This window comes from Diabrotica undecimpunctata, chromosome 2 (genome assembly GCF_040954645.1).
Source record: "Diabrotica undecimpunctata isolate CICGRU chromosome 2, icDiaUnde3, whole genome shotgun sequence".
Lineage (NCBI taxonomy): Eukaryota > Metazoa > Arthropoda > Insecta > Coleoptera > Chrysomelidae > Diabrotica > Diabrotica undecimpunctata.
The window spans coordinates 7,197,843-7,224,747 of NC_092804.1; the positions used below are offsets into that span (position 1 = coordinate 7,197,843).

The 26,905-nt window shown below is 33.7% G+C and overlaps 1 protein-coding gene across 1 annotated transcript in view; it reads right to left on the reverse strand.

Annotated features, from left to right (window-relative positions):
• The window catches only part of LOC140433120 (uncharacterized), a 247,345-nt gene that overhangs the window by 20,600 nt on the left and 199,840 nt on the right, over positions 1 to 26,905 (reverse strand). Inside the window, exons 13-14 of the mRNA XM_072521173.1 lie at positions 11,258 to 11,310; positions 2,177 to 2,603 (exon numbers count right to left, since the gene is read on the reverse strand). Coding sequence (XP_072377274.1) covers positions 2,177 to 2,603; positions 11,258 to 11,310 — 480 coding nt within the window. The remainder of the gene's footprint in view (positions 1 to 2,176; positions 2,604 to 11,257; positions 11,311 to 26,905) is intronic.

Below are 26,905 nucleotides of genomic sequence, written 5' to 3' on the forward strand. Positions count from 1 at the left end.
TGTGTCCATCTGTTATCCGACATTCTAGCTATGTGCCCCGCCCAGTTCTACTTAAGGGTCATAATTCTTTCTATGGCATCTGTCACTCCTGTTCTCCGTCTTATTTCCTTGTTCGTGATCCGATCCCTATGAGAAATGCCTAACATCGATCGTTCCATGGCTCTTTAGGTAACGCAAATTTTATTTCTTACTTTCTTGGTTAGTGTTAATGTCTCTGCACCATATGTAAGTACTGGCAACACGCACTGATTAAAGACTTTTCTTTTAAGACACATAGGCAGTTCTGATTTAAGAACATAGCTTAGCTTGCCGAGTGCCACCCAAGTGAGTCCTATGCGGCGGCTTAGTTCGCACGTTTGATTATCTCTTCCTATGCGTATCTCATGTCCTAAGTACTTATATGAGGTGGTTTCTTCAATATGCATGCCATTTACTGAAATCTTTTCGCTTAACACAAGATTTGTCATGATTTGTGTTTTTGTGTGGTTGATTTTTAATCCTACTTGTAGGGAGGCTAGGTATAGTTTCTCTAGTTGCGATACTGCATCATCGATTCTGTCAGCAAAAAGGACAATATCGTCAGCAAACCTCAAATCACTAAGCATTTCTCCATTGATATTAATTCATTTTTCACTCAGATTTGCGTTCTTAAACATCTGCTCTAATAATGTTGTAAACAATTTTTGGCAAAATTGTGTCTCCCTGTCGCACTCCCCGTTTTATTTTAAATACGTTGGTCTTTTTTATCTGCCAGTTTCCCACTTTCTGTCCCATTTTGATAGATGTATTTTATCATGTTTATATAGCGATGATCTATACGGCACTCTGTTAAGGCTTTTAACATCTTTTGATGACTTATTGTGTCGAAACCTTTTTCGTAGTCAACAAATATCATGACTAACGGCTTGTTATATTCAACACTCTTTTCTATTAAGTTCTTAATTACTTATAAATGATCATTCGTGCCATATCCTGCTCTAAAACCTGCTTGCTCTCTTGGCTGATAGAAATCCAACTTACTTCCAAGCCTGTTGGTAATAACTGTTGTAAATAGCTTATATACTTATGACAACAAGCTAACAAACTTCTTATGAAGTAAGATGATTTCCGCGTTGTTCCACTGCGTCGGTGTTATCGCTTCGCACAGACATTTATTGAACAGTTTAGCAAGTGTTAGTAAGAGCTTATTTCCTCCTAGTTTTAGGCTTTCGGTCATTACCCTGTCTTCACCTGGGGATTTATTGTTCTTTATCACCCGAAGTGCATTTTTAATTTCGTCAACAGTTATGTTCGGCATTAATTCTGAGCCTTGATTCTCTATCTTTGGTAAGGGGCGTCTTTCATCGGATTCACTTGTTTCATAGAGTTGTCTGTAGAAGTATTCCACTGTTTTCACTATTTCTTTCTTATCAGTCACAATGTAGTCTTGTTTATTTCTTAATTTATGTATGTTCTTTTTTCCTGTGGACATGTTGTGTCTTAGAACTTTCAGACTTCTATTTTTCTCTATCACCCTTGTCACCTCTCTCATGTTATGTTGCCGTATGTCTTTTCGGATTTCTTTGTTTATTGTTTTACTGAGTTGACTAAATTCTTCGTAGTTTGTGTTATACCTGTCCTTTAGCTCTAAATATATTGAGCAAACGACTGTTCTTGGAGTTTTAATGCTCAAATTATATTTTCTGTTAAATATATAGCAAAAATACGATTTCATCCCAAGAGGCGTGACGTCAATGTTCGTAAGTACTGGATCTGCATTACCAATAGACGCGTAACTAACCATAGTTCTGTACAGTCAGGATCATAATTATAGACGATAACGTCAGGTTAGCGCAAATAATGTTAAAAAATATACAATGTGAAGTTAAGAAAGTGCGAAGCTTTAAACTTATAGTGCCTAAGAACATGACTGCGATGTGTAGCTTGTCTTTAAAACCATTAAAAAAATAGAGTTGGTACAAAGAAAAAAAGACATTTTTAAAATCAGAGCATCAAAAAATGTGCAATCTAGCACTAAAATATCTGTCGGACTGTACTATTTAGTAACTTCACTTATTATGCAAATCAAATACCTTATTTACCTATTTTCCGATTTTTTACTAATATTTGCGGGATCAAATATGGCAATGGTAAAAATTTTCAAAATTTTTAACTTGTATAACTAAAAAGTGCTTACCACAGCAACAGTATTAATGGAGTTTATCACATCACTTAAATTTCTACCCTCCTTCCTCTCGTCGAAAAACGAAGACGTATATGTAGTATAATTTACATAATCATCAAACATGGAAATATTACTCTTCCCCTTAATCTCATAGAACCTATAAGGTCCAAGTTCCTCAAACTCCGGCTTCACCGAATGATTCTTAATATCTTCAGGATTGGTCCAGTTGAACAAATAAATGTTAGTCTCAACCGGCGGACTTCTCTCCCATCCCTGGTATGCCTCAGAGTTCGGCTCAAATCTCAGGCCGTAGTTTAAGAGTAGATCATAGATGGATTCGAAGAAAATGAAGACGCAGCTGCCGAAGCAGATCAGGAAGATTCCCGTAAACAGCAGACATACTCGTCCACATTGTTTGGTTTGATGCATCACTGGAGTTCTGAAATAAAAAACAATATATCAGTAAAATTACTTGTACACTAACAACAAATAATAAATAATGGCAATTTGTTTACGTTCTTGGTATTTCTGCATATTAAATCTAACATTTCTGATTCTGAGATAACCTGGAAGGCCACCAAATAATCTAGTCGCGGAAGTCCGCAAGTCGCGGACTTAACGTACGAAGAAGAGTCAAACATGTTTTTAATTTGGCCATGAAAATAAGATATATACTTTGGGATCTTGTCATCATCGAATAAAAACATAATATCTATTTATATAATAAAAGTTTTAGGGAATTTTTAGACGTACATTTAATAATTCTGTAAATGTTATTTACCATCATACTAATTTTGCTGGATGGAAGAGAAAATGGACATGGCAAAGTCCTAATGGAAAAACTCACAACGAAATAGATTTTATTAATACGGACAAAAACACACCGGTAAAGACATCACTGTTCTAAACAGATTTGTTACCAGTAGCGATTATATAATAGTATGAGGAAAAATGGAAATAAGCTTAAAGAAGGAGAGGTATAAAATGATTAAAAAGAAGAACAAATCAAAACCGTGGATGTAATCACCAGATGTAGATAGTTTTCAGCAATGTATTTTTGACATACTTAGTAGTCCTGAAACAGAAAATAACATAATTTACTTAAATAATAAATTAACAAATGCTTTATTGGAGTTTAAACAAATTGTTTAGACTCCTTAACAAAAAAAGTCAAAACAAATTTTGACTCAAAAAGAAAAAAAGTTTAGCCAAAATACCAGGCAACTAATACAAAGAAGAATAAATAAATAAAATATATAAAGCTTTTAGACAAGACACTCGAAAATACAACCACAACAAATCGAACATACTAAAAGTGTTGGAATTTCACTCCGAAAATAAAATGAATGAATTTTTCGACGTATAATATTCCTTGTCTCGTCATCGAAAACAATGCTTTTCCTACCTCTAGTTTTACCTTTTTCTTGCTTTTTATTTTCCGATGTATTTTTAAGTACACGATAAATACAGCTAATGGATACTTTTGTTAAACTGCTACAAATGTCGACCGCTTAGCTAACATTTAATGCCATTTTTCTGCCGACAATTCCTTCATAAACGTTTCGTATCATTACCTTCTCTTCGGACGTTAACATTTTCCGTCTCTTTTGCGGCTTTTCATTTTTGGAATCAACATCAGAATTTTGCTGTCTTCTCTTGGAACAACTCGGTTTTTCGTTTAACTCCAATAAAACTCAAACCAAATAATCACAGAATATAACTAAAAATTTACTATAAAACGACAAACTATAACAGTCGTATTATCAATAACACATTTTATCAATAACACAAACTTATCGCATAAGTTTGTGTTATTGATAAAATGTGTTATTGATAATACGACTGTTATAGTGATAAATTGGTAGGGCATATCACATGCCCTACCCTTACAAACGCCTATGTAAATGAACTATTGTGGCTGGGCACTTGCTCGACAAAAACTAGTTTTACGGATTTCTGCGGGTCGGAATTCCGTCGCTAATTCCAAAGTTGCCAAACGATTGAAAAATATTGTTTTAAAATATCGATTTTTATTTTATAATTTTAAATATGTAACGAAACGAAACATATAAATAAAATTTATTTAATTACAATTTTGTACTTAATTTTTACTATTGAAAAAATAATATTTTTTGGTATTTTTATGACGGTAATAATCGCTGCGTGGAAGAATACAGGTTTTGTATGACCATAATTACTACTTGTGAACAAGATTTGGCGACACTGTACAACAACTCCTGGTCAGTTTTTCTATAGAGAAGCACAAATAAATATACTACTTTAAATATTCTGTAATTTCTTATGAGGAAACGCAAATTGCAATCGAGAAAACAGGCAGTTTTCGAGGGGCGCTGTGTACATTTAAATTTGAGGATATTCGGCGTTTAAACTATGATATCACTCTTCTGAATTGAGGGTTTCTACTATATTGAGAACAATCGGGATCTCTTGGTGACATAATCTGGAAGAACAAACACCTAAGACAAGACACAAAAACAAGAATCTATAAAGCAGCAATTAGACCTATATTAACATACACGGCGGAGACAAGACCTGACACATCCAAAACGAGACGACTACTAGAGATAACAGAGATGAAAGTACTTCGACGAATATCAGGGAGTAGTCTGTTGGATAGGGAGAGACACGAAAATATAAGAATAGCATGCAATAGAGAAGACATAAATGGATGGGTGACAAAACGGAAACAGGAGTGGAACGAACACATTAATAGAATGGCAGAGGATAGGATAGTACGGATAACACGAGATGACACAAAGTCACCAAATGGATGAAGAAGGATTGGCAGACCAAAAAAAGATGGTGCGATAATTTAAACAATATAGGAGGCTCATATTGCAGAAGAAACAGGCTTTAAGGCTTACATACAGGAAGGAAAAAGAATAAGAAGAAGACAAACCAAGCCTGTATAATCTTAGATTCAGAATCACAATGTAATTTTATTTTCCAGGTATTAAGTGAACGTTTAATTTTGCCCGATGATCATGCCAAGCATTAAATCTGGGATATTAATAAAACTGCAATAAAATGAATTTCCAAAAATTAAGACCAAAATTCAATCCCAAAAAAATTTTTACCAACTTACGGATTACTTCATTGATTTACCAAAAATATCATATTTGTTTTTATCTGTCTACCTAAATGCTTTCAGATCGGCTAATAAATTAAGTCAGCTGTCAAAGGAAATCGACAGCACACAGATACATTAATTAATCCAGTAAAATAAGGCAAAAAAGGGGGCAAACCTCGGAATGAAAGATAATAAGCTGAAAATTTGCATACGTCTTTATTTTGATGGTATAAAACTTACCTCAAAGGTCACGAAAATGAGTTTTCTGTAAATATCTCGTTTCCCTTACACTTTATGACATTTAAGGTGGTAAGAAAAATTGTAGAATGGAAAATTCTCTTCAATTTTTGTCTGAAGTACTTTTATGTACCTTCAACCCTTCTTAAGATAAAGCGCAAAGAGTGGGGGACCGCTTACCTGTGTATACGGTAACGCAAAGTCAGCCAGTAGGATTCAATAAATAATAAGTTATATAGTTAATTATTCACTTAAAATACTATTATTATCATTAAATTTGTAATATTTATTATTTAATAAACTATATTTATAGATATTAATTATAAATACCCTCATTCTAAGAAACACATCTTATTTTTACACGCGTTTAGTGGATGTGATACGACTTCTGCGATTTATAGGAAAGGTAAAATATCTTTTATTAAAATGTTCGAAAAAAAATCACCATTTACATCAGTCACCTCAATTATTTCAACAAAAAAACTGCTCTGTACAAGAATTATTTGAAAATGGAGTACGTATTTTCTTAGCAGCGTATAATGCTCCAACATCAGAAGACGATATAGACTATTTTCGATACACCCAGTTCATCAAATCAACAAGACTCAACAAACCAGTGCAGTTATCAAGTCTTCCACCTTCAAGTGCAGCAGCTCGTCAGCATATCATTCGTGTCTATTATCAGACCCAAATTTGGTTGGGAAATGATTTAGAACCCCAAGAATTCGGCTGGGTAATGCAAAATGAATTTCTGGAACCAATAACAACATTATTACCGCCAGCACCAGAAGAACTGCTGAATACAATATTTTGCAATTGCAAGAAAGGTTGTGGTTCTAATTGCGAATGCAGGAAATCAGGATTGCAATGTACTTTAATTTGTGGGCAGTGTAATGGACAATCATGTCTAAACGCTTCATCAACTTCAGATAAATTTCAATGAAGAAAGTGAATATGCACCTGATATTCTTGAATATTTTTATTCTGATACTTTAATAAACGAGAATGATGATGATGAATCCGATATTGAGCAGTCAGAGGAAGAAGAAGAAGAAGAAGAAGAAGAAGAAGACGATGAAGAAAACAATTAATACAAAAATATTAACCATACATAATAAAAGAATATATTATATTATATTATATTTGTAACTTTAATAAATCGATTATTGGATTAATAAATAAATATATAATTTAAAAAAATAATAAATATGATTTTTTTTGTATTTAATTAAATATAAAAATGATTATTGTTGAATTCTGCACTTGATCTTAATTTATTGTATATACAGCTGTTAAAAATATCATTAAATTTCATTTGAAATATTTCATTTAATATTGTATGTTTGTTAAAAATAAAATAAATATTATATAAAAAATATATATTTTATAATTAATATCTATAAATATAGTTTATTAAATAATAAATAATAAAAATTTAATGATAATAATAGTATTTTAAGTGAATAATTAACTATATAACTTATTATTTATTGAATCCTACTGGCTGACTTCGCGTTACCGTATACACAGGTAAGCGGTCCCCCACTCTTTGCGCTCTATCTTAAGAAGGGTTGAAGGTACATAAAAGTACTTGATACAAAAATTGAAGAGAATTTTCCATTCTACAATTTTTTTTACCACCTTAAATGTCATAAAGTGTAAGGGAAACGAGATATTTGCAGAAAACTCATTTTCGTGACCTTTGGCCTTAAATATCTTAAGTCGCGGACTAAATATTTCTGCCGCCATTCATAAATATTTCTGTTGATATTTCATTGCTCAATTCATCTTATACTACGTCTAATAAGGCCTAAAATAAAAGAATACTAGTTTGTTGATCAACAACATTGTACATTAGATATGCGGACGACACTGTGATTTTAGCCGAAAACATTGAAGATCTTCAGAGACTGGTGACCAGAATAGCAGAGTATGGAAAAGAGTATGGTCTAACAATGAATGTCAAGAAGACGAAATTTATGAGAATATCGAAAACTCAAAGAAATAACGAGAATCTTCTAATAAACGAAACCAACGTCGAAAAAGTGGACAAATATGCATACCTGGGAACAATGATTAACTCCACAAATGATTACAATCAGGAGATAAAAATAAGAATAGAAAAGGCTAGAGCAAATTTCAACAAAATGAGAAGAGTTCTATGTACCAGGGATTTAAAACTGGAACTAAGAGTTAGGTTGGCGAGGTGCTATGTTTTTTCGACCTTATTTTATGGAATGGAATCTTGGACCTTGAATGCTACATCAATGAAAAAACTGGAATCATTTGAGCTGTGGGTGTACAGAAGAATTCTGAAAATATCATGGACAGAACACGTCACAAACAAAGAGGTTCTGAGAAGGATGAACAAAGAAATGGAAATTTTAAATTCAATAAAAACAAAAAAAATTGGAATATCTTGGACATATTACACGTGGAGAGAAATACACCTTGCTCCAACTGATTATGCAGGGAAAGATCCAAGGAAAGAGAAGCATAGGGAGGCGTAGAATGTCATGGCTGCGCAACCTGAGAGAGTGGTACGGATGTACATCAAATGAACTTTTCAGAGCAGCCGTCTCAAAAGTTCGAATAGCTATGATGATAGCCGACCTCCGCCGCGGAGATGGCACTTGAAGAAGAAGAAGTTTGTTGATCAACAACCCATAGAAACCTAAATGTTATTCAGGTCTATGCTCCAACAAGTGACAAATTAGAGGAAGAAATTGAAAACTTTTATAACAATGTAGATGAAATATTGCAACTGACAAAAAAACGGGATAACGATTATAATGAGTGACTTTAATGCTAAAATTGGTCGTGGTGCCGAAGGAGACAACATAAGAGCACTGGGTACCAGAAACAACAGGGGAGATAGATTAATACCATTCTGCGTAGAGTACAACCTACTAGTAGCCAACCACTTCTTCATATAACATCCTAGTAGGCTATACACTTGGAAATCACCTGCAGACAGAAAAGAAAAAATTGTCAGAAATCAAATTGATTTCATTTTGCTCGATAACAACTTTAAAAAGTACATAAAATCTACTAAAACGTATCCTGGAGCTAATATTCACAGCGATCATAATCCAGTTGTAATCAATTTTAGACTACAAAGGTTTCTTAAAGTTAAATGGGAAAAAGTATCAAGAAAAATAGACATCTTACAACTGAAAAACCCTGAAAAGAAAAATAAAATAAGTATCAAGGTTGAGAAAGAAATAGAAACGCTAGAGAACTTAGTACAGACAGACGTTAAAGTAACATAGACTGCTCTAAAAACGAAAATAACAAAGATACAAGAAGACGACATCGGGTTCACGAAAAACAATAGAAAACAAGAATGGATAACGCAAGAGATCATTCACCTCATGGTAGTGTTGCCCAAATGCAAGAACAAGACGAGACTTAGGCAGTCTTGGTCTTGGTCTTGCGCCAATACACCTGGTCTTGGTCTTGGTCTTGGTATTGCACTCCTGGTCTTGGTCTTGGTCTTGGTCTTGCAGCAAGAGTCTTGCAAGTCTTGCAGTTACCCATTAGCCTATTGCTATTTATTAAACGTTACTTTAGATCTTAGAACAACGTAACGGAGTAAGTACATTTTAAGCTTGAATTAACATAGCCATAATAAAGACCAACCAAATTAATAAATGTCTAAACAACTGACATCGGGTGGGGTTTGAAGCCACGATCTAAGCTTACCGTGCCTATGCTCTAACTAATTCAGCTATCTACCATGCCCCACAGAAGTCAATCTGTTTCTTAATAAACGTTTGCATTTACTAAGCTTAAATGTGCTAAAACATGGTTAAAATACAAAAAAAAAACAAATTAATGACATAAGCATGCCTGTATTTTAAAGAACATTATCTGCCTAGAAAGAGATTGATGGACATGATGGGCAAAAAATCCACATACATGTATCAAGGGCACAGATTTTTTAGGTGATAAGATAACAAACTATAATCCTCTTATTAAAGCAAAATAAACGTTTTTAGAAATCTTATCTCTACTTTTATATAAAAAACTAACTTGAAAAAATAAAGAATAGGTAAAAAAGCAATGACAATCAAAAGAAGTTCTTTTAAATTAAGGAGATACCTACTTAATAAATACATTAATTTACCAAAATAAAGTAGTAGGTATATGATATGTAGTTGGTAATAAGGTAATAAGTATATTTTTTTACATGTCCACTTTTACCAGCGGTTATTAAAAAGCTTGTGATATCTCTACCGAATTTTGGTTTTTCAGGAAGAAATATTTGTAATTCCTTTTTGTGAAAAGATATTAGATGCTTCCTTAAACCTGACGTGTTTCTGTTGTTCATTTTCATTTCAACCTTTCTATGTAGGCACAATTTACACAAACCAATTAGCGATGCATGAATTATTTCGAAAAACTCATAAAATTTGCTTTTAGGTCTTTTAGATCTATAACTCCAACGCTCACTATTCCGACTAGAATTATTTGAATTTTTGTCCCTCATTTCAAATTGTAAATTTGTCACTCCGGGAACAAAAAGGATTAGATGAAAAACAATTATTACATTAAACTCAAAGGAAAGCTCAATTGGGAATGAAGTTAAGTAATGACGAAAAAGTAACTACGATACTACTAGTTACTTTATGTTCGTTACTATCCAATTATAATAACAAACCGAGAATTATATATCGTTACTTCGTTATTCTAAATACTTCGGTATTTTGTTACAGTAGGCGGCATTATATGTTATTAATTTGTCTCGTTACTTTCGCGCTCTTTCAGCAAATTTTGTTTAACCGAATGATCTCATCGCACACTCAGCAGAAACAATTTATAGTCTTAGGCCGATAAGATTTGTTTATTTAGATTCCTTCTGACTAAATTATAATGGGAATACGATATTACTGTCGGCGTCGCATTGCAAGAAGATTATTTTTATGATTAGAGGGCGGCTATACCGTTGATTGAATACAATCAACGGCTGTTGATTGAATACAATCAACGGCTATACTCAAAATATGGACAATTAATTTCAGAGCGAAGAAGTCGTGTGCTGGAAAAGAATGAAGAATGTAAAATATTTAATTTTGTAATCTCGACCTCTGAGCACGTGTCAAATGTGTTTTTTTAATGAATATTTTGATTCGGTATGTATGTTTATGGTATTGTTTGTAATACGCATTAGTTCAGTTTTTTTAAATTTTTATTACATTTTTTTGCGTCTCATTGAGTCTTTAAGCCTATACCCGAACTACTATACTTGCTAAAACCACATTCAGTCCTAACTGCAAGACGCAAGAGTCTTGCAGGCTTAGTCTTGTTCTTGCTTAAATCTTGCACAGTCAGTCTTGGTCTTGGTCTTGCTAAAATTAGGCGGTCTTGGTCTTGGTCTTGGTCTTGCAAAAACGCAAGAACAAGACCAAGACTGCAAGACCAAGACCGATTTTGGGCAACACTACCTCATGGACGTAAGACGAATACATAACGGGAAGTTACGACACCTTTAATGTCCAGAAAAAAGTAAAAGAAATGACACGTAGATACAGAAAGACACAAAAAACAATATAAAGAAAGAAGACGGCGCAATAAGTAGTTCATCAAGCAAGCAAAAACAGGCCATTCGAAATCTGATCAATTTTTACAGAAGTTTTGGTATTTTTATCTTCAGTCAGATGAGAATATAAACTACAGACACAAACACACACACACGCACACACGCACACGCATACACGCACACCTACACACACACAATTTTACTAAATAAAAAATATACATACGCATCTACTTCCAACGCGATAGGAACAATCATTACGCAACTTCTAATACTGATCTAAAGTTTAAGGATTCCACTTTATTTAATAATTCCTTAACAAACAAGTTGTTTTAAGTAAATTCATATGCAAATAATAAATTAATTTTTATTTTTATTGGTGCCAAAGTTAATTGAAGAGTAAGATGGATGTTAAGTAGATTTTATGAACAACAAATAATGTTAATATGCGGAAAAGTTATACAAATAAAAAGAGTTTGTCTTAAAATTATTTTATTATTTTTGTATATACGAGTTATCTGTTTATTGAGATAGTTAAGTTACTATATTTAAACAGTAAATACAGAAATTATATTTAAATTAATCTTTTCACTACAGGATTAGGTTTTTCCTATTCCGTCTTCAGAAGAATATGGCCTTCATTTTCATAGTGTTTTTATCTTTCTTGAGTTTTGTATGGTAGTTGAATATTTTATTAGCAGTGACAAAATTTTAACCCTTGAGTAGTCAGCTGGGGCCTGTGAGACCAGCGATGTGTGAAGTATAACCTATATACAGTAAGTATTTTAATTCCTATGGTAATATGTAAATATAGTACCTACAACTTCAAAATATTTTGAAACAAATACGGAAAACCGGCGGTACTTTTATTCTGCATATGATGGGGTATCATGGAGAAAACATACTCCGCCAAAAAATGTTCGGACAAGAAATTCTAATTTAATTTCATACTTACCAGGTTCATATTTATTTCCAAACTAAGAAACAATTATGCAGATCCTTCTTCTTAAAGTGGCCTCTCCTCAATGGAGGTTGGCTACTACAATTTTAAAATCTTCTCTATCTTCAGCTGTTCTTATTAGCTGTTCAAAATTTAGCCCTGTCCATTGTCGGATGTTTCTGAGCCACGATAGTCTTTTCCTTCCTAGGCCTCTCTTTCCCTCGATTTTTCCTTTCACTATAAGTTGGGCATATTGGTACTTATTATTTCTCAGTATGTGGCCTAGGTATGATGTTTTTCTAACTTTTACTGTGTTAAAAAGTTCTCTTTCCTTGCCTATTCTATGCAACACTTCTTCGTTTGAGGTATGCGATGTCCATGAAATTTTGAGCATTCTCCGGTAGATCCACATTTCAAAGGCCTCCAATTTATTTACAGTTGATGTTTTTAGGGTCCACGTTTCAACTGCATATAGAAGAGTCGACCAGATGTAGCATTTTGATAAACGTAGTCGAATTTCGAGTTTTATTCGAGAATCACAAAGCAGTTTTTTTATTTTTTCAAAAGATTTTTTGGCCTGTTCTACTCTCGATCTTATTTCTAGATCAGGATTCATCAGGATAAATCTATTGACCTGTTCTAAAATGTGCCCATTTATTGTGCAAGGTTGAGGTACGTTTTGGTTTTTTCGGATTGACATCACTTTGGTTTTTTTAATGTTTATTTTCATACCAAATTGCTCACAGCTCGAGTTGGTCTTGTCGATGAGTCGTTGTAGACCTACGTCGGAATCCGCAATTAACACTGTATCATCGGCGTATCTGATACTGTTGATATTTACGCCATTCACCTTGACTCCATCCTTGGAATCCTCCAATGCTTCTTTAAATAGAAACTCGGAGTAAAGATTAAACAGCAGAGGCGACAGAACACATCCTTGTCTAACTCCCCTCCTAATTTCTACTTCTGCGGATGTGGAACCTTCGATCCTAACTCTGGCGTTTTGATTCCAGTACAAGTTTTTTAAGAATTTGATGTCTTTTCCATCTAAACCGACTTCTTGCAAACGTTCTAATAGTAGGTCGTGTCTTACTCTATCAAATGCTTGTTCGAAGTCTATAAAGCATATAAATATATCTTTCTGTTGGTCGTAGCATTTTTGGGCGAGAACTAGTAAACTGAACAGGGCTTCTCTCGTTCCCATGCCGGCTCTGAATCCAAACTGATCGTCTCCGATGATTGTTTCGCACTTTCTATAGATACGATTATGTACGATTTTTAGTAGGACTTTTACTGCATGACTCATAAGGCTTATCAGACGGAACTCATTGCAGTGTTGTGGGTTTGGCTTTTTTGGTAGTGGGATGAATATTGACTCCATCCAATCTTGGGGTATTTAGCTGTATCATAAATGCGATTGATTAAAAGGACAAATATTTAGATATTTTCTTCGATGATTAATTTTAACGTTTCTGGGTATATTCCGTCTGGACCTGGGCTTTTATTTGTTTTAAGATGATTAATTGCATTTATGATTTCAGATTTCAGAATTTTTGGCCCTTCGTTGTTATTTTGCAACCTTGGTTCTTCTCGTGTGTCGCGAAAAAGAATTTTAATATAGTTTACCCATTCTTTCAGTTTGCCTTCCGTTGATTCTAGCAGTTTGCCATCCGTGTTCAGCATGGTGTGAAAAGTCGTTCTCTTGGTAGTTGATGTAAACTCTTTTACCTTTTTATGTAAATTAAAAAAATCGCGCCTTTGTTGTAGTTCTTCTATTTCCACGCATTTTGTTTCCAGCCATTTCTCTTTTGCTTCGGTTATTTTTTTTTCGAATTATTTTATTTAGTCTTTTGTATTCTCCGTCCTTGTCATTTTTTCCTTTAGATTCTCTTCGTTTGTTCATTAATTGTAAAATCTCTTCTGTCGTCCATTCCTGTTTGTTATTTCTAGGTGTTACTTTTAGATGTTTTTCCGTTACATTGTTCATTTGTTCTTTAATAGTTTTCCACAGAACGTTTATGTCATCGTACTCGCTAATTCTCTTGTGGTCGATATTTCCTAAATTTTTGTTTAATTCTTTATTTACTGTCTGATGTATGGTGTCTTTTTTCAATAATTGGATGTCTAATAGTTGGTGTTGAGGTTTTTGTTTCTTTATTAGTTTCCATCTTGCGCGAACTTTTGCAACAACAGGATTATGATCGGAATTGATGTCAGTTCCAGGATATGTTTTTGCACTGATGATTGCATTGTGATATCTTTTGTTGACCAATATGTAATCTATTTGGTTACGGATTACTCTGTTTTCATTGTGTTGTGGTGAAGTCCAAGTGTACAATCTGCGAGGGTGTAATTTAAACCATGTATTTGTCGCTACCATGTTGTGTTGTTGGCAGAATTCTGTTATTCTCTCTCCCCTGTCGTTCCTTGCTCCAAGTACGAAGTCTCCAATCAATCCAGAAACTTTTCCTCTACCTAACTTAGCATTAAAGTCACCTAAGATAAATGTTAGGTCTCGTTTTTTGGTCATCTTTATAAGTTTTTCTACGTCAGCATACCACGCTTCTAGCTCTTTTATGGGTTTATCGGCCGTAGGGGCATAAGTTTGAATGATGTTAATATTTACTGGCTTTCCGGATAGTTGAATAAGAAGACATCGGTCCGAAAATGGCACAAAGTTTGTGACGGCATTGTTATATTTGTCTTCTAAAATTACTCCAACCCCGTTACGATGAACCGGATCATTATTACCGAGTAATAATATGCAGATCCGAATGAACGCAAACCTACAGATACTGTGGAAATAAAGGCGCTAATTGGTCTATTATACCTAGCTGGGATTTTCAAAGCAAGCCGCCGAAATTGCAAAGAATTTTGAGCTACTGATGGAACAGGCGAAGTGGTGTTTCGAACTACTACGGCTCATAGGCGATTTGTATTCTTGCTACGTTGCTTGCGTTTTGATGACGTAAATACTGGAGAAAAAAAAAGAACTATAGACAAACTTGCCCCAATGAGAAACGTTTTTGACCAATTTAATCAGAAATGCAAACTTCCGACAGCGGATTCTGCATGTACATCTCGAATAATCCAGCCAAATATGGCATAAAAGGATTTTCTTTAGTGGACGCCAAATGTTTTTATACGGTTAATATGGAAATATACGTTGGAGCTTAGCTTCCAGGGCCATATTGCGTTAGTACTAAAACCACCGATTTAGTGAAACTGTGTTTTGATCGTCTAGAAATATAATCATGAATAAATGGTTTACAAGTTACGAAATTGTAAACCGCATGCTGGAGCAGCACAAAATTACAATTGTTGGAATAATTCGAAAAAATAAAAGGGAGATTCCAAAGGAACTTCTTGATCCCAGCAGACCACAGCACTTGTCTACGTTTGCATTTTCCAAATCCATTTCTTTGATGTTGCATATCACCAAGAAAAAAAAAGTCGTAACGCTGTTATCATCTTTTCACTATGATGACTCGATTGATGAAGATTCCAATATTATTACTTTTTATAACATTACAAAATCGAGAATGTCTCGATTAGAAATTTGCGGCTTATAAACACCCGACAATGGCCAATGTTTATTTTTTATAATAAACATTGCAGGCATAAACTCTCACGTCATACATAAATGTAATACAACTGAAAACTACCTAATTTCGGAACTAAGATTGTTTCTGAAATCAATTGGCTTAGCCTTGATAAGAGGGAACATACTAACCAGAGCAAGAGACCCTTATTTACAAAAGGATATTAGGAATATCGCCCAAAAATTAAGCGGAGTACATGTAGATCTAGCGCCTCCGCGTCCAAATACACGAGGTCGTTGCGCCTATTGTCCAAATCGTAAAAACGATATTTTGTGTCAAATGCCAAAAATAACTATGCTAAGAGCGTGTTAAACCGATTTGCGGAGACTGCAATGAAAATTGAAATTAGGATTAGAATTTTTGTTAATTAAATGTAAGAGAAGTACATTTTTTGAAATTTTTTTTGGATTTTCTTAATCATGTTGTTTATTTTATTATGGTGTTTAAAATGGTTAAGATGTATTAAAAATGAAATAAATAAAAGATTGTACATATATCAAATAGTTTTATTTAAATCATTTCTAATGTATTGTGTAAAATAAAAATTGAGCTTCACAAACCACATCCGACTGTTCATGTAATTTGCATGTACCCGATTACTCAAAGGTTAAATAAAGTGTCTAAGAGAGGTACCTCCTGAAGTTCTGACATAGTTTCTTTCATGAAAAGGACTTACAACAACAACAATTCCATATTTTCCTTATTAAGCTACTGAGGTAACCATGTAGCGAATGGTCTCCCACTTTTAAACATTTCTATTGAGATGCCATTTCCTCTACAAGTTTGTTAGTCTTTATCTTTTTTATTAATTCTTCAGGACATGATATATATTTAATGAGTGTTTTTGTCCAGATATACGCACAAATTTATATTAGAAAATATGCATAAAATTATAATAAATAAATAAATAAAATTCCTAAAGCAGTTTTACTCAAAAAAGAATATTGCTAAAAAAATACCTTCTTATAATTCATAATGAATATTTATTTCATTAACGGATAACTAAATTATTAGTATTATAGTCCAGTCATGAGAGATTTGACCTCTATAAATGATACGAACAAGCTGAATTTGAAAAAGGTGCCAAAAAGTGCAGTCGAAAAAAATATCAAACAAGAAATGTAGCTAAGATAATTTTGAATAAAAATGTTTGTTAGCAATTTTTGTGCAGAATGAACTGTTCTTTTAGAAACAGCGCTTGAAGTGTCCGGCGATATGTCAGTTACTCGCGCGAAATCAATTTTTGAAGCAAAGCTTGTATACTGACGCTGTATTGTCTATAGTAAGCTGAGGCAAGCGTCACGGAACTAGCGCCACAAGATGGCGTCGTCACGGATAGCGTCATAAAATAGCGGTTCTTCACATTGATTCACTACTCTCTATCAATTTGTTTATTATAGTCATCCTATATTTATTCTAAACAGGTATAAATTAAAAACTGCATAAAAAATACAGGCATTAAATGAGAAATAAAAAATTAAAAGAATATTTGTCAATAAAAGATTTGATTCGCAACGACTCTATAAATATAAAAGTCATAAATGTTATCCGATTAATACATTAAATCTTCTTCTTCTTTACTCTTCACTCTTGTATGTGGGCTTTAAAGCCCCTTTTTTCTTCAATATTAGCCTCCTAAATTGTTTAAATTATCTTCTCCTTGGTTTGGTAATACTTTTTCGTCCATTTAGTGACTTATCTCGAGCTATTCGTACTATCCTATCATCTGCCATTCTACTAATCTGTTCGTTCTACTCCTATTTCCGTATTGTCACCCATCCATTTATGTCTTCTATATTGAATACTCTTCTAATGTTTTCGCTTCTCTTCTTTTCTATGTTGTTTCTAGTAGTCGTCTTGTTTTAGATGTGTTAGGTCCTGTCTCCACCGTGTATGTTAATATAGCTCTAATTGCTGCTTTATAGATTCTTGTTTTTGTGTCTTATCTTAGATGTTTATTTTTCCAGATTGTGTCATTAAGAGATTCGACCACTTTGCTTGCTTTTAAGCTTTGTTTTCATACTTCTTCTTCTTAAACATCTTCGCAACTAGTTATATCTATTCCCAGATATCTAAACCTTGCTTCCTGCTTTATTATTTTCTCATAAATTTTGATTTTACATCGTACTGGGAATTTACATGTCATATATTTGGTTTTTTCTGCTGATATTATCATATTGTATTTCTTGGCTGTTGTATTGAAGATGTGTGTTAATCTTTGGAGCTTGTCTTCTGACACGGCGCTAATGCGGCATCGTCTGTACAATAATTGGATTTCTTTGTTCTCCATTCTGTAAACATTACCTTTACGTACTGTTTGTATTATTTCGACCATTATTATATTTAAGAGAAGTGGGCTTAACGAGTCACCCTGTCTGACACCGCTTTGTACTCCGCTGTATACACGGTGTTTTCCTATTTTTATCTTTGCCTGTATTCGATTTTGGAAGTAGATATTTTCGATGGTTTTTATAATATTGATTGATATGTTTCTTTTATGGAACAACGAAGAAAGATATAAAAAATAGACTAGGACAAACAAGAGACTGCATAAGAAAATTGAACCCGGTACTATGAATAAGAAATAAGAAAATCAAAAACAAAATAAGAGCAACAGAGATGGAATTCCTAAAGAGAAGCTGCAGAATAACAAGAAGAGATAGAATAAATAACATGGAGATTAAGAGGAGAATGGGAATGAACTTCGACATAATAGACTACATCGTACAGAAGAGGTTAACCTTGTACGGACATGTCAGAATAGCAGACCAAAATCGGTGGAAAAATAGAATACCAGAGTGGAGCCCGATAGGAAGAAGAAAGAGAGGCAGACCCCGAAGATCTTTCAGAGATGAAGTGGACGAAGCAATGAGTAGAAGGAACCTACAGGAAGGGGACTGGCTAAACAGGAAAAATTGGAGAAAACGGTCGAGTGAAGGAATACAGTGAAAACTGTGGAAATCCTTGTATATATATATATATATATATATATATATATATATATATATATATATATATATATATATATATGTTTCTTTTATACAGTGGGTGTAAGACGTCTTCGACTATAAAATATAAATATGCTGGTGTATTGTACTCGATGGCCTTTTCTGTGATTTGTCTTAGTACAATTACGGCGTCTATGCAGGATCTTCGGAATTTTAATACTTATTGTTCATCTGATAACGTTGCTAGTTTATTGATTTTGTTGGCTACGACTTTTGTGGTAAGCTTAAGTGTGGTGTTCAGTAGATGTATACCTCTATAATTGTTGGGGTTTTCTTTAGCTTCTTTCTAGAACATTGGTATCATTATACTGTTTCTCCATGCGTCTGGTATCTTGCAGTGCAATATTAGTTTTTGTCATCTCAAGGGCTATTCTTTCTCCTCCGGGTTTTAAAAGCTCGTTGGTTATTCCGTCTGGTCCTGGTGACTTTCTATTTTTGAGTGAATTTATGGCTATCTTTACTTCCTGAAAACTGATTTCGTGTCTTAATTGAGGTACGTTTTTGTGTTGATTATTATTTTCCTTTCCTTTAAAGACTTCCGTCTTGTATTTTTCCCATTCGTTTGCTGGTATGTTATTGTATTCCTTCAATTCTGCCACTTCTTTTCGTTGATTTTTTATGAATCTCCATATTTGTTTTTGTGTACCGTAGAAGTCGATTTCTATCCTTTTTGTAAACTGTTCCCAGTGTTCATTTCTTTGTTCTTCTTACCAACTGCCTTGTTTTATTTTGTATTCTTCTATAGGCGTCTCGTGATTCTGGAGTATTTGATGTTTTTTATTTCATGTAGGCCCCTCGTTTCTCTTTACATTTCTCTTTTATTTATTTTCTGAACCATGGTATATTGTTGTTGTTTCTTTTGTTCAGTATGACTCTGCGTTTTCCTAGAGCTTCTGTTGCTGCTTCTTCAATGTTGTTTTTAATTTTTTTCTGTTTTAATCTGTTTAAATTTTAATACATTTCTCATTTTAAAGTAAGTTCATATAAACACAATTAATATTTTTAAACATATTATTTAGTTTATTTAATAATTAAATGTACTATCAAATAATATTTATTCAAACATTTAGAAATATGACTAATATATATGTTTTTTTAATTTAACAATAAATATCGTATTTTCGAAATTCCTTGCACAGTAATTTTTTATTTGAGTTTCCGTAAGATTCTTGTACTAAAATTAAAGATAATAACACGCTGTATATTCTCTCAGAAACTCGAAGATGAATATCGTTTACATTAATAATGCATTGTTTATATTTTGTTAACTGTACACCATTATTTAGAAAAGATTGAATAAATTAGTGTTTGCTATCGTTCATCCAAATACTGATTAATTAGTGATAACTACGCTATCCATTTATCTCCGGATGTGACTAACTTAAACTGATACATTTTTCAATACAAAAACAAAATATTGAAGTAAATAAACCAACAAAAATAAAATAATCAACAATCTAGGAACTTCCACAATGTAAATAACTAAAGTCTTTGGTCCTTTGTTATCAATAACAGCAACTACCGAAGGAAATGTGGAGAGCATACACAAAAGAGGGATCTATATATTAAACATTTATTTAAATACACTGCAACTTATCGGGATCTTGCATATTAGTACAATGAAACTTAAAATATAGTTTTACCTACGTATTTTATATACTTATGGTGTGTCAACGTACCACCTTCTATATTGTATCCCCTAGAGGCCTAGACAATCTATTATAAAAACACGTAAAAACAAAAAAAAAATTATAAAAACACGTAAAATTATTCTTTTTTGCAAGGGTGATATTTTTTAGACCAAACTAAACTAAAATCTTAATTTAATTGAGGTTTGTTGGAGTGATTCCAGGAAGACCCAAAACCAGGTTTCTTAATAACATCGATGAAGACATGAGAAATATAGGAATACGTGCTTGACGGAGAAAGTCGATGGATAGGGACGACTGGAGAGAAATTCTTGAGGAGGCTAGGACCCAAGCAAGCTTGTAAAGCCAGAATGATGATTCATTTTAAAGCTCATTCAACTACCGTTTCAAAATTACTACATACAGAACAACCACGATTATCCGTATGCTGATTATCCGGGCTGCGGATTATCCGTGCTACTTAACATTGAATTGGCGTTTTATCAGAATGACTTCACCGCAAATTACTATGCCGTGGGAAAGGCGCATAATGTAATATCCATAGCATCAGTGCTCGGGGAATCCCTGGAAACCAGTAGCTTATAATATGCCGCTTATAATATTTACATAGTTGGAAGCTAGAAATCAGTCGCTACTTTGATTACGTATTCTTATAACGTGTTTTAATTTTCAAAATGTCAACAACCAGTGTTAAACGAAAGAGAAGTGTTTTAACGATTGAACAAAAACTAGAGATTTTAAACAGAAGTGAAAAGGATGAAAGTGTCACATCATTATCGGCTTTTAGCAGGATCGACTTTTCAACAACTCGATGAAGCCTTTCCAAGTGGTTTCTGAAGAAAAAATCTAAGGGCGTACCAATTTCGGGACCAATGTATGCTAAGCAAGCGGAGATTTTTCACAAAAATTTGAAAATCAAAGAACCTTTTAATGCATCCAGTGGTTGGTTACATCGATTCAAAAAATGTCACGAACTTCGTGAGCTTACCATCCAAGGCAAAAAGCTCAGTGCCGACGGAGAAGCAATGATGGAATTTTGCTATGAGCTGGAGACCATAATTACAGAAAGTAATTTACAACTTTCTCAAATTTATAATGCTGATGAAGCGTCTTGTGACATTTTCAAAGATTGGTTTCATGAAAAGTTCATTCCTGAAGTAAAGTTATATTTGAAGAAAGAAAAATTACCACAAAAGGCGGTTCTTCTTCTGGATAATGCTGGTGCTCATCCCAATGAGGCGATCCTAATGTCCGACCATGGAAATTTCTTTGTTCTTTTTTTTCCAGCCAATATTACATCCATTGCTCAACTAATGGATCAAGGTGTTATTGAGATAATGAAACACCTCTACCCAAAAGATTTAATGATGAACTTATTGGATGAAGTTCATCTGATGAAGTTTTGGAAATCGTTCACCATAAAAGATGCAATTTTTACAGTGGCAAATACATGGAATGGAGTGAAAGAGACCACTATCAAAAGAGCTTTTTACAAAATAATGACGCTAGAGGAAGATGAAAGTATCATGGAATATGATGATAAAGACCCTACCATAGCTGAACTAACTGCACTAGTGCGCAACGCCGATACGTTTGAAGAAATTGATGAAACCGAGGTTGAGAGATGGACAGAGTGTGATAAAAATGAGTCAGGCTATCAGCTCTTCAGCAACGACGAAATTGTCGAACTGGTTTCCCATCAGCCCGGTACGTCACAACCTGATTCATCCGAAAATGAAAGAAAAGATGAAGACAATGATGGAACGTTATTAATCAACAGAATAACTAATCAAAAGGCTGAGGAAGCTGTAAATGTTGTAATAGACTATTCTGAGCAACAATAATCTTCAGACTTTGTCGATATTTTAAATTTGCGTAAAATACGTCAGAAAATTATAAAAAATCGAAAAGTCTTAACGCAGGCCAAAGTGCCTGATTTTTTTTTTTCAAAAGCATAGCCACCTAAAATATGTAATACCTTTATGTAGTTTTTATTTTTATTATTTAATATAAAAATTTATTTAGGTAGAAATCTGTTTTTTGGTCTGGTATGTATATTTTTATGTAATATAAAAGTTAGTTTGAACTTATGAGTTTGATTTTTTCTGTTATCTTTTTACGATAGGTATATATGCATGTATGTACAATGTACATATGTACATGTATATTAAAAAAAATGTTCGGATTATCCGTGCATTTCAATTATCCGTGCCACCGCCCGTTCCCGTGAAGCACGGATAATCGGGGTTCTACTGTACTTGTAAAACTGTGAATGTATGTAAGTATTAAAAAATAAATAAAAAGTATATTTTTATTACATTTTCGAAATTCTATCAATTATTTTTTAAAAGTAGTATAATAGACCTTGATCGGTCTATTATACTACTTTTTTATCCTTTTACTTTTTTTACTTTTATTACTTACTTACAATACTTATCACTTATACTCAAAGCTACTATGAGAACTAAAATGACTATCTACAAAGTAATTGTAGAGCCCATTCTTACATATGGAGCAGAATGTTGGCAAATGACAGTAAAAGGAAAGAAAAAAGTTGACACGGTTGAAATGGACTACCTAAGAAGAGCTTGCCGTATATCAAGAGTAGAACGTATACCTAATTCTGAAATTAGAAGAAAAACAGATAGAGTACATACAACTTCTGAAAGAATAGAAACTAGACAGTTAATATGGTATGGACACGTACAGAGGATGGACGACATCAGATCGCCAAAAAGAGCTATGGAATACAATCCAAGTAATAGAATGAAACGAGGAAGACCAGCCAAGTCTTGGATACAAGGTGTTATGGAAACCATGAAAGATAGAGCCATTGATGAAGACACCTGGAGAGATAGAAAAAGATGGCGATCGCAATGCGGGAAGCGGCAGAAGCTGTAGGATCCCCGCTTAGACATATATATATATATATATATATATATATATATATATATATATATATATATATATATATATATATATATATATATATACAATACTTATTAGTAAAAAATAAGAATCTTGAAACTTCGTTGGATTTTTTTAAAAAGCTCAGCTGAAAATTAATTCGGATAGCTCCTCTCCTTTTACTCTATAAAGAATAATAATAATAAAACAAGATCACTCTGTGGTAAGAAAAATACGATGCGCTCGAATATAAATATTACAAATGAACTATTGGTAATGCAACCAGTGGCTTGGTCTAATAGGGTATATAATTATAACATAATGAATCGGCTCATTGATCATTAGCTAATTGGTCTCATTTAGTACTTCAGCACTATTAGCACAAGTTCGTTCATTATACATTTTGTCATGTGTTTGACGGGGTATATTTTCCCAGTGTGAGTTGTGTTGTCTTCAGATTCAGGCTTTTCCGGTCGCAGATGACGCTTTTTGGTACTTACATATCCTGTTCTGAACTGAAGTATTTTGTAACTGATACTCTCCTGGCAAGTGCATCAAATCTTTCAATGTCATGTATTCCCGTTGACCTGCACCACATACCAGTAACACTGTTATGTTCTGCCAGTCTATCGAGTTTGTGTGGATATTTCCACAATAGGCTAGAGACCAGCTTAGAGCTTATGAGAGCAGTAGAAAGAAAGACACTTGAGCACACGTTGACCTTTGACCTCCGCAGCTTGAACCATACCATCGTCTCTGATGTCGTTAAAAGCACCTCTGATGGTGTTTTGATCGTCGCATGGTGTTCAGAACATATAGCGATGCTTTTTTTAATGTTAGTGCAATTTTAGAATCAAATGGCTATGCTTGCAGCAACATTCAATTTCGAAGTAAGCACTTCAATCGGATCGCCGGGATTAGCAGTTATAAGTAATAGTAATAGTAATAGTAATAAGTAATAGTAATAAGTAAATAAAACAAAAATAATAAAATGCACAGAAGACATCAGAATAGGCACATAGAACGTAAAAACCATGATACAGGAAGATAAAATCCATAATGCAATACAAGAAATGGCACACATAAAATTAAATATTCTGGGAATAAGCGAAATCTGTTGGCCAGGTTCAGGAACCGAAAATATCGGGGAACAGTGCGTTTACTATTCTGCAGCAGATAACAGCAAACATAATTTAGGTGTCGGCATTATATTGACAAAAGAAGTGGCAAAATCTGTTGACGACTTCATCCCAATATCAGCAAGAGTGATGTTCATACAGCAAGACCAATCGACATCAATATAATTCAAGTGTATGTACCTACAACATAAGGAACAGAAGAAGAGGTAGAAGAACTATACCATAGCATTAATTGTCGAAAAAGGTTGAAAAAGCAAGACCTAACAAGTGTCATTTGTGACTTCAACGCCAAAGTTGGGGCCAGCCAAATATCATCTGCAGTTGGACCATTTGGACTAGAAAACCGGAATGATCGGAGAGACACATTGGAGATATTTGCAGATGCAAATCAAGTAGTAATAATAAACACCTGGTTTAAGCTACACTCAAGGAAATTGTACACGTGAAAATCTCCACAGGGTTCTGTGGAAAGGATTGTAAGAAATCAGATTGATTATATGCTAATACATAAGAGGTAGAAACAGCTGTACATCTGTCAAAACATACCCGGGGGCAGACATACATTGTGATCATGTACCAGTTGTAGGTAATAAGTCAGAATGAAGAAGGTTACAAGTAAGTCGATGAAGAAGTATAATGTTGGAAAACTAAAAGATCTCAATGTTCGACTGAAGGTGGGTGAAAACCTTAATACAAAAGTGCTAAATAAAAGAACAACACCTGAAAAAAATTCAGAGAAACGGAAATCGTGGATGACCGATGAAATACTTGAACTTATGGACCAGAGAAAAAAACAAAGAAAATCTCCAAGAATATTAGAGAATACATACGATTGGCAGAAAAAAGATAAGAGAAGCCAAAGAGAAACAAAAAACAAAACAATGTCAAGAAATAGGGGAGTATCAGAGTCGATATGATAACTTCAATGTTCATCGAAAGGTTAAGGAAATAGCTGGAAAGTTCCGAAAACGCAACAGCGGAAAAATATCAGATGATGAACGCAATCTTGTCATAACCAAAGAAGATAAAAAGGAATTACGGGAAAAATACTTGGGGAAACTTTTCCACGACCTTAGAACAATACAAGAACCCACCATTGAAGAAAATTCAAGTCCCGAAATCCTAACAGAAGGAATAACGGCTGCCATCAGACAAATAAAGGATGAAAAGGCACTGAGACGACTTGATGAAATTTTTGCAAAACTGCTGAAGCTATTAGATACAGAACAAACTCAAATCGTAGTTCGTACCATTCCCCAAAAAACCAGGAGCAAAAGTTTGTGAAAACTAAAAGACCATTAGCCTAATTTACCACAGCTTTAACAGCCATCTGTTAAAGCTGTGTTTAAAAGTCATCCACAAAAGAATTTACCGGAAATGCGAGGAACAAATTGCGCCCAATCATTTTGGATTTGTGAACGCCATTGGTACGAGGGAAGCTTTATTTAGCGTGCAAGTATTATTTCAGAATTGTAGAGATGTCAGCTGTGATGTTTTTGCATGCCTAGTTGACTACAAGAAGGTTTCGATAGAGTTAGGCATGAAAAAATGATGGAAGTGCTGAAGAGGACAGATATTGACGGAAAAGACCTAAAAAATAGCTTACCAGTATTGTAATTAATCAACGGTGCTCCAAATACATGGAGAATATACAGATCAAGTTAAAATATTAAGAGGAGTGGGACAGGGGTGCATAATTTCACCAGTGATATTCAGTCTGTACTCGGAGCACATTTTTGAAGAGGCTCTAAAAGATATTGATGAGGGCATCTCAATAAATGGAGTCAAGCTGAATAACCTTTAGTATGCAGATGATACAATAGTGTTTCCCAATATCATAAAAGGGCTACAAACCTTAAGAAAGAAAGACACACACCCTTTTTCAGAAGAAATAAAGGAGTAATAATAAGTGATAAATTCAAAAAAATTTAAATATGGATAGAAAATTTTATTGAGCAATTAAATTCACAGAACAATTACAAAAAAACTTCAATAATAGTGTGTAGGCAACAGCTAAGAAGATAATGGATAAAATATGTATTAAAATTAAAGAACCATCAAGTTATAAATAATTATTAAAAAATGTAAAGAATAACAAATCTCTTGTAGAAAATAACAACTCACAAAGACATGTTCAAAGTGAGCGAGAAGCCATTATTAGACTGTCTAAGTTTTCCAGTTTAATAAAGAAAATATGGAACTCGAAAAAACTGACAAATTCATGGAAAACTGGTTAAAAACTGTTTTTACAAAAAGGGGGTGTATTGGGTCTAGTCCTATACCTAATATACACGTGTGATATACCTGAACTAGAAGACGACACCATAGCTACCTTCGCAGATGACACTGCTGTCTTAGCGGTAAGTGACATCGTCAAAGAAGAAACAGAAAAAAAAATTACAAAATTCAATAAATAAAATCCATGAATGGACCAAAAAATGGAAAATTAAACTGAATGAGAATAAATCAGTCCATATAAATTTTACCAATAAGAGAATTAATAATATTCCAATTAGAATAAATGATGTCCAAGTGCCTTGCAACATCAGCAAAGTACTTGGGGATCACTCTTGATGCGAAACTTAGCTGGAAAGCTCACGTGAAGAAGAAAAGAGAAGAACTAGGCATC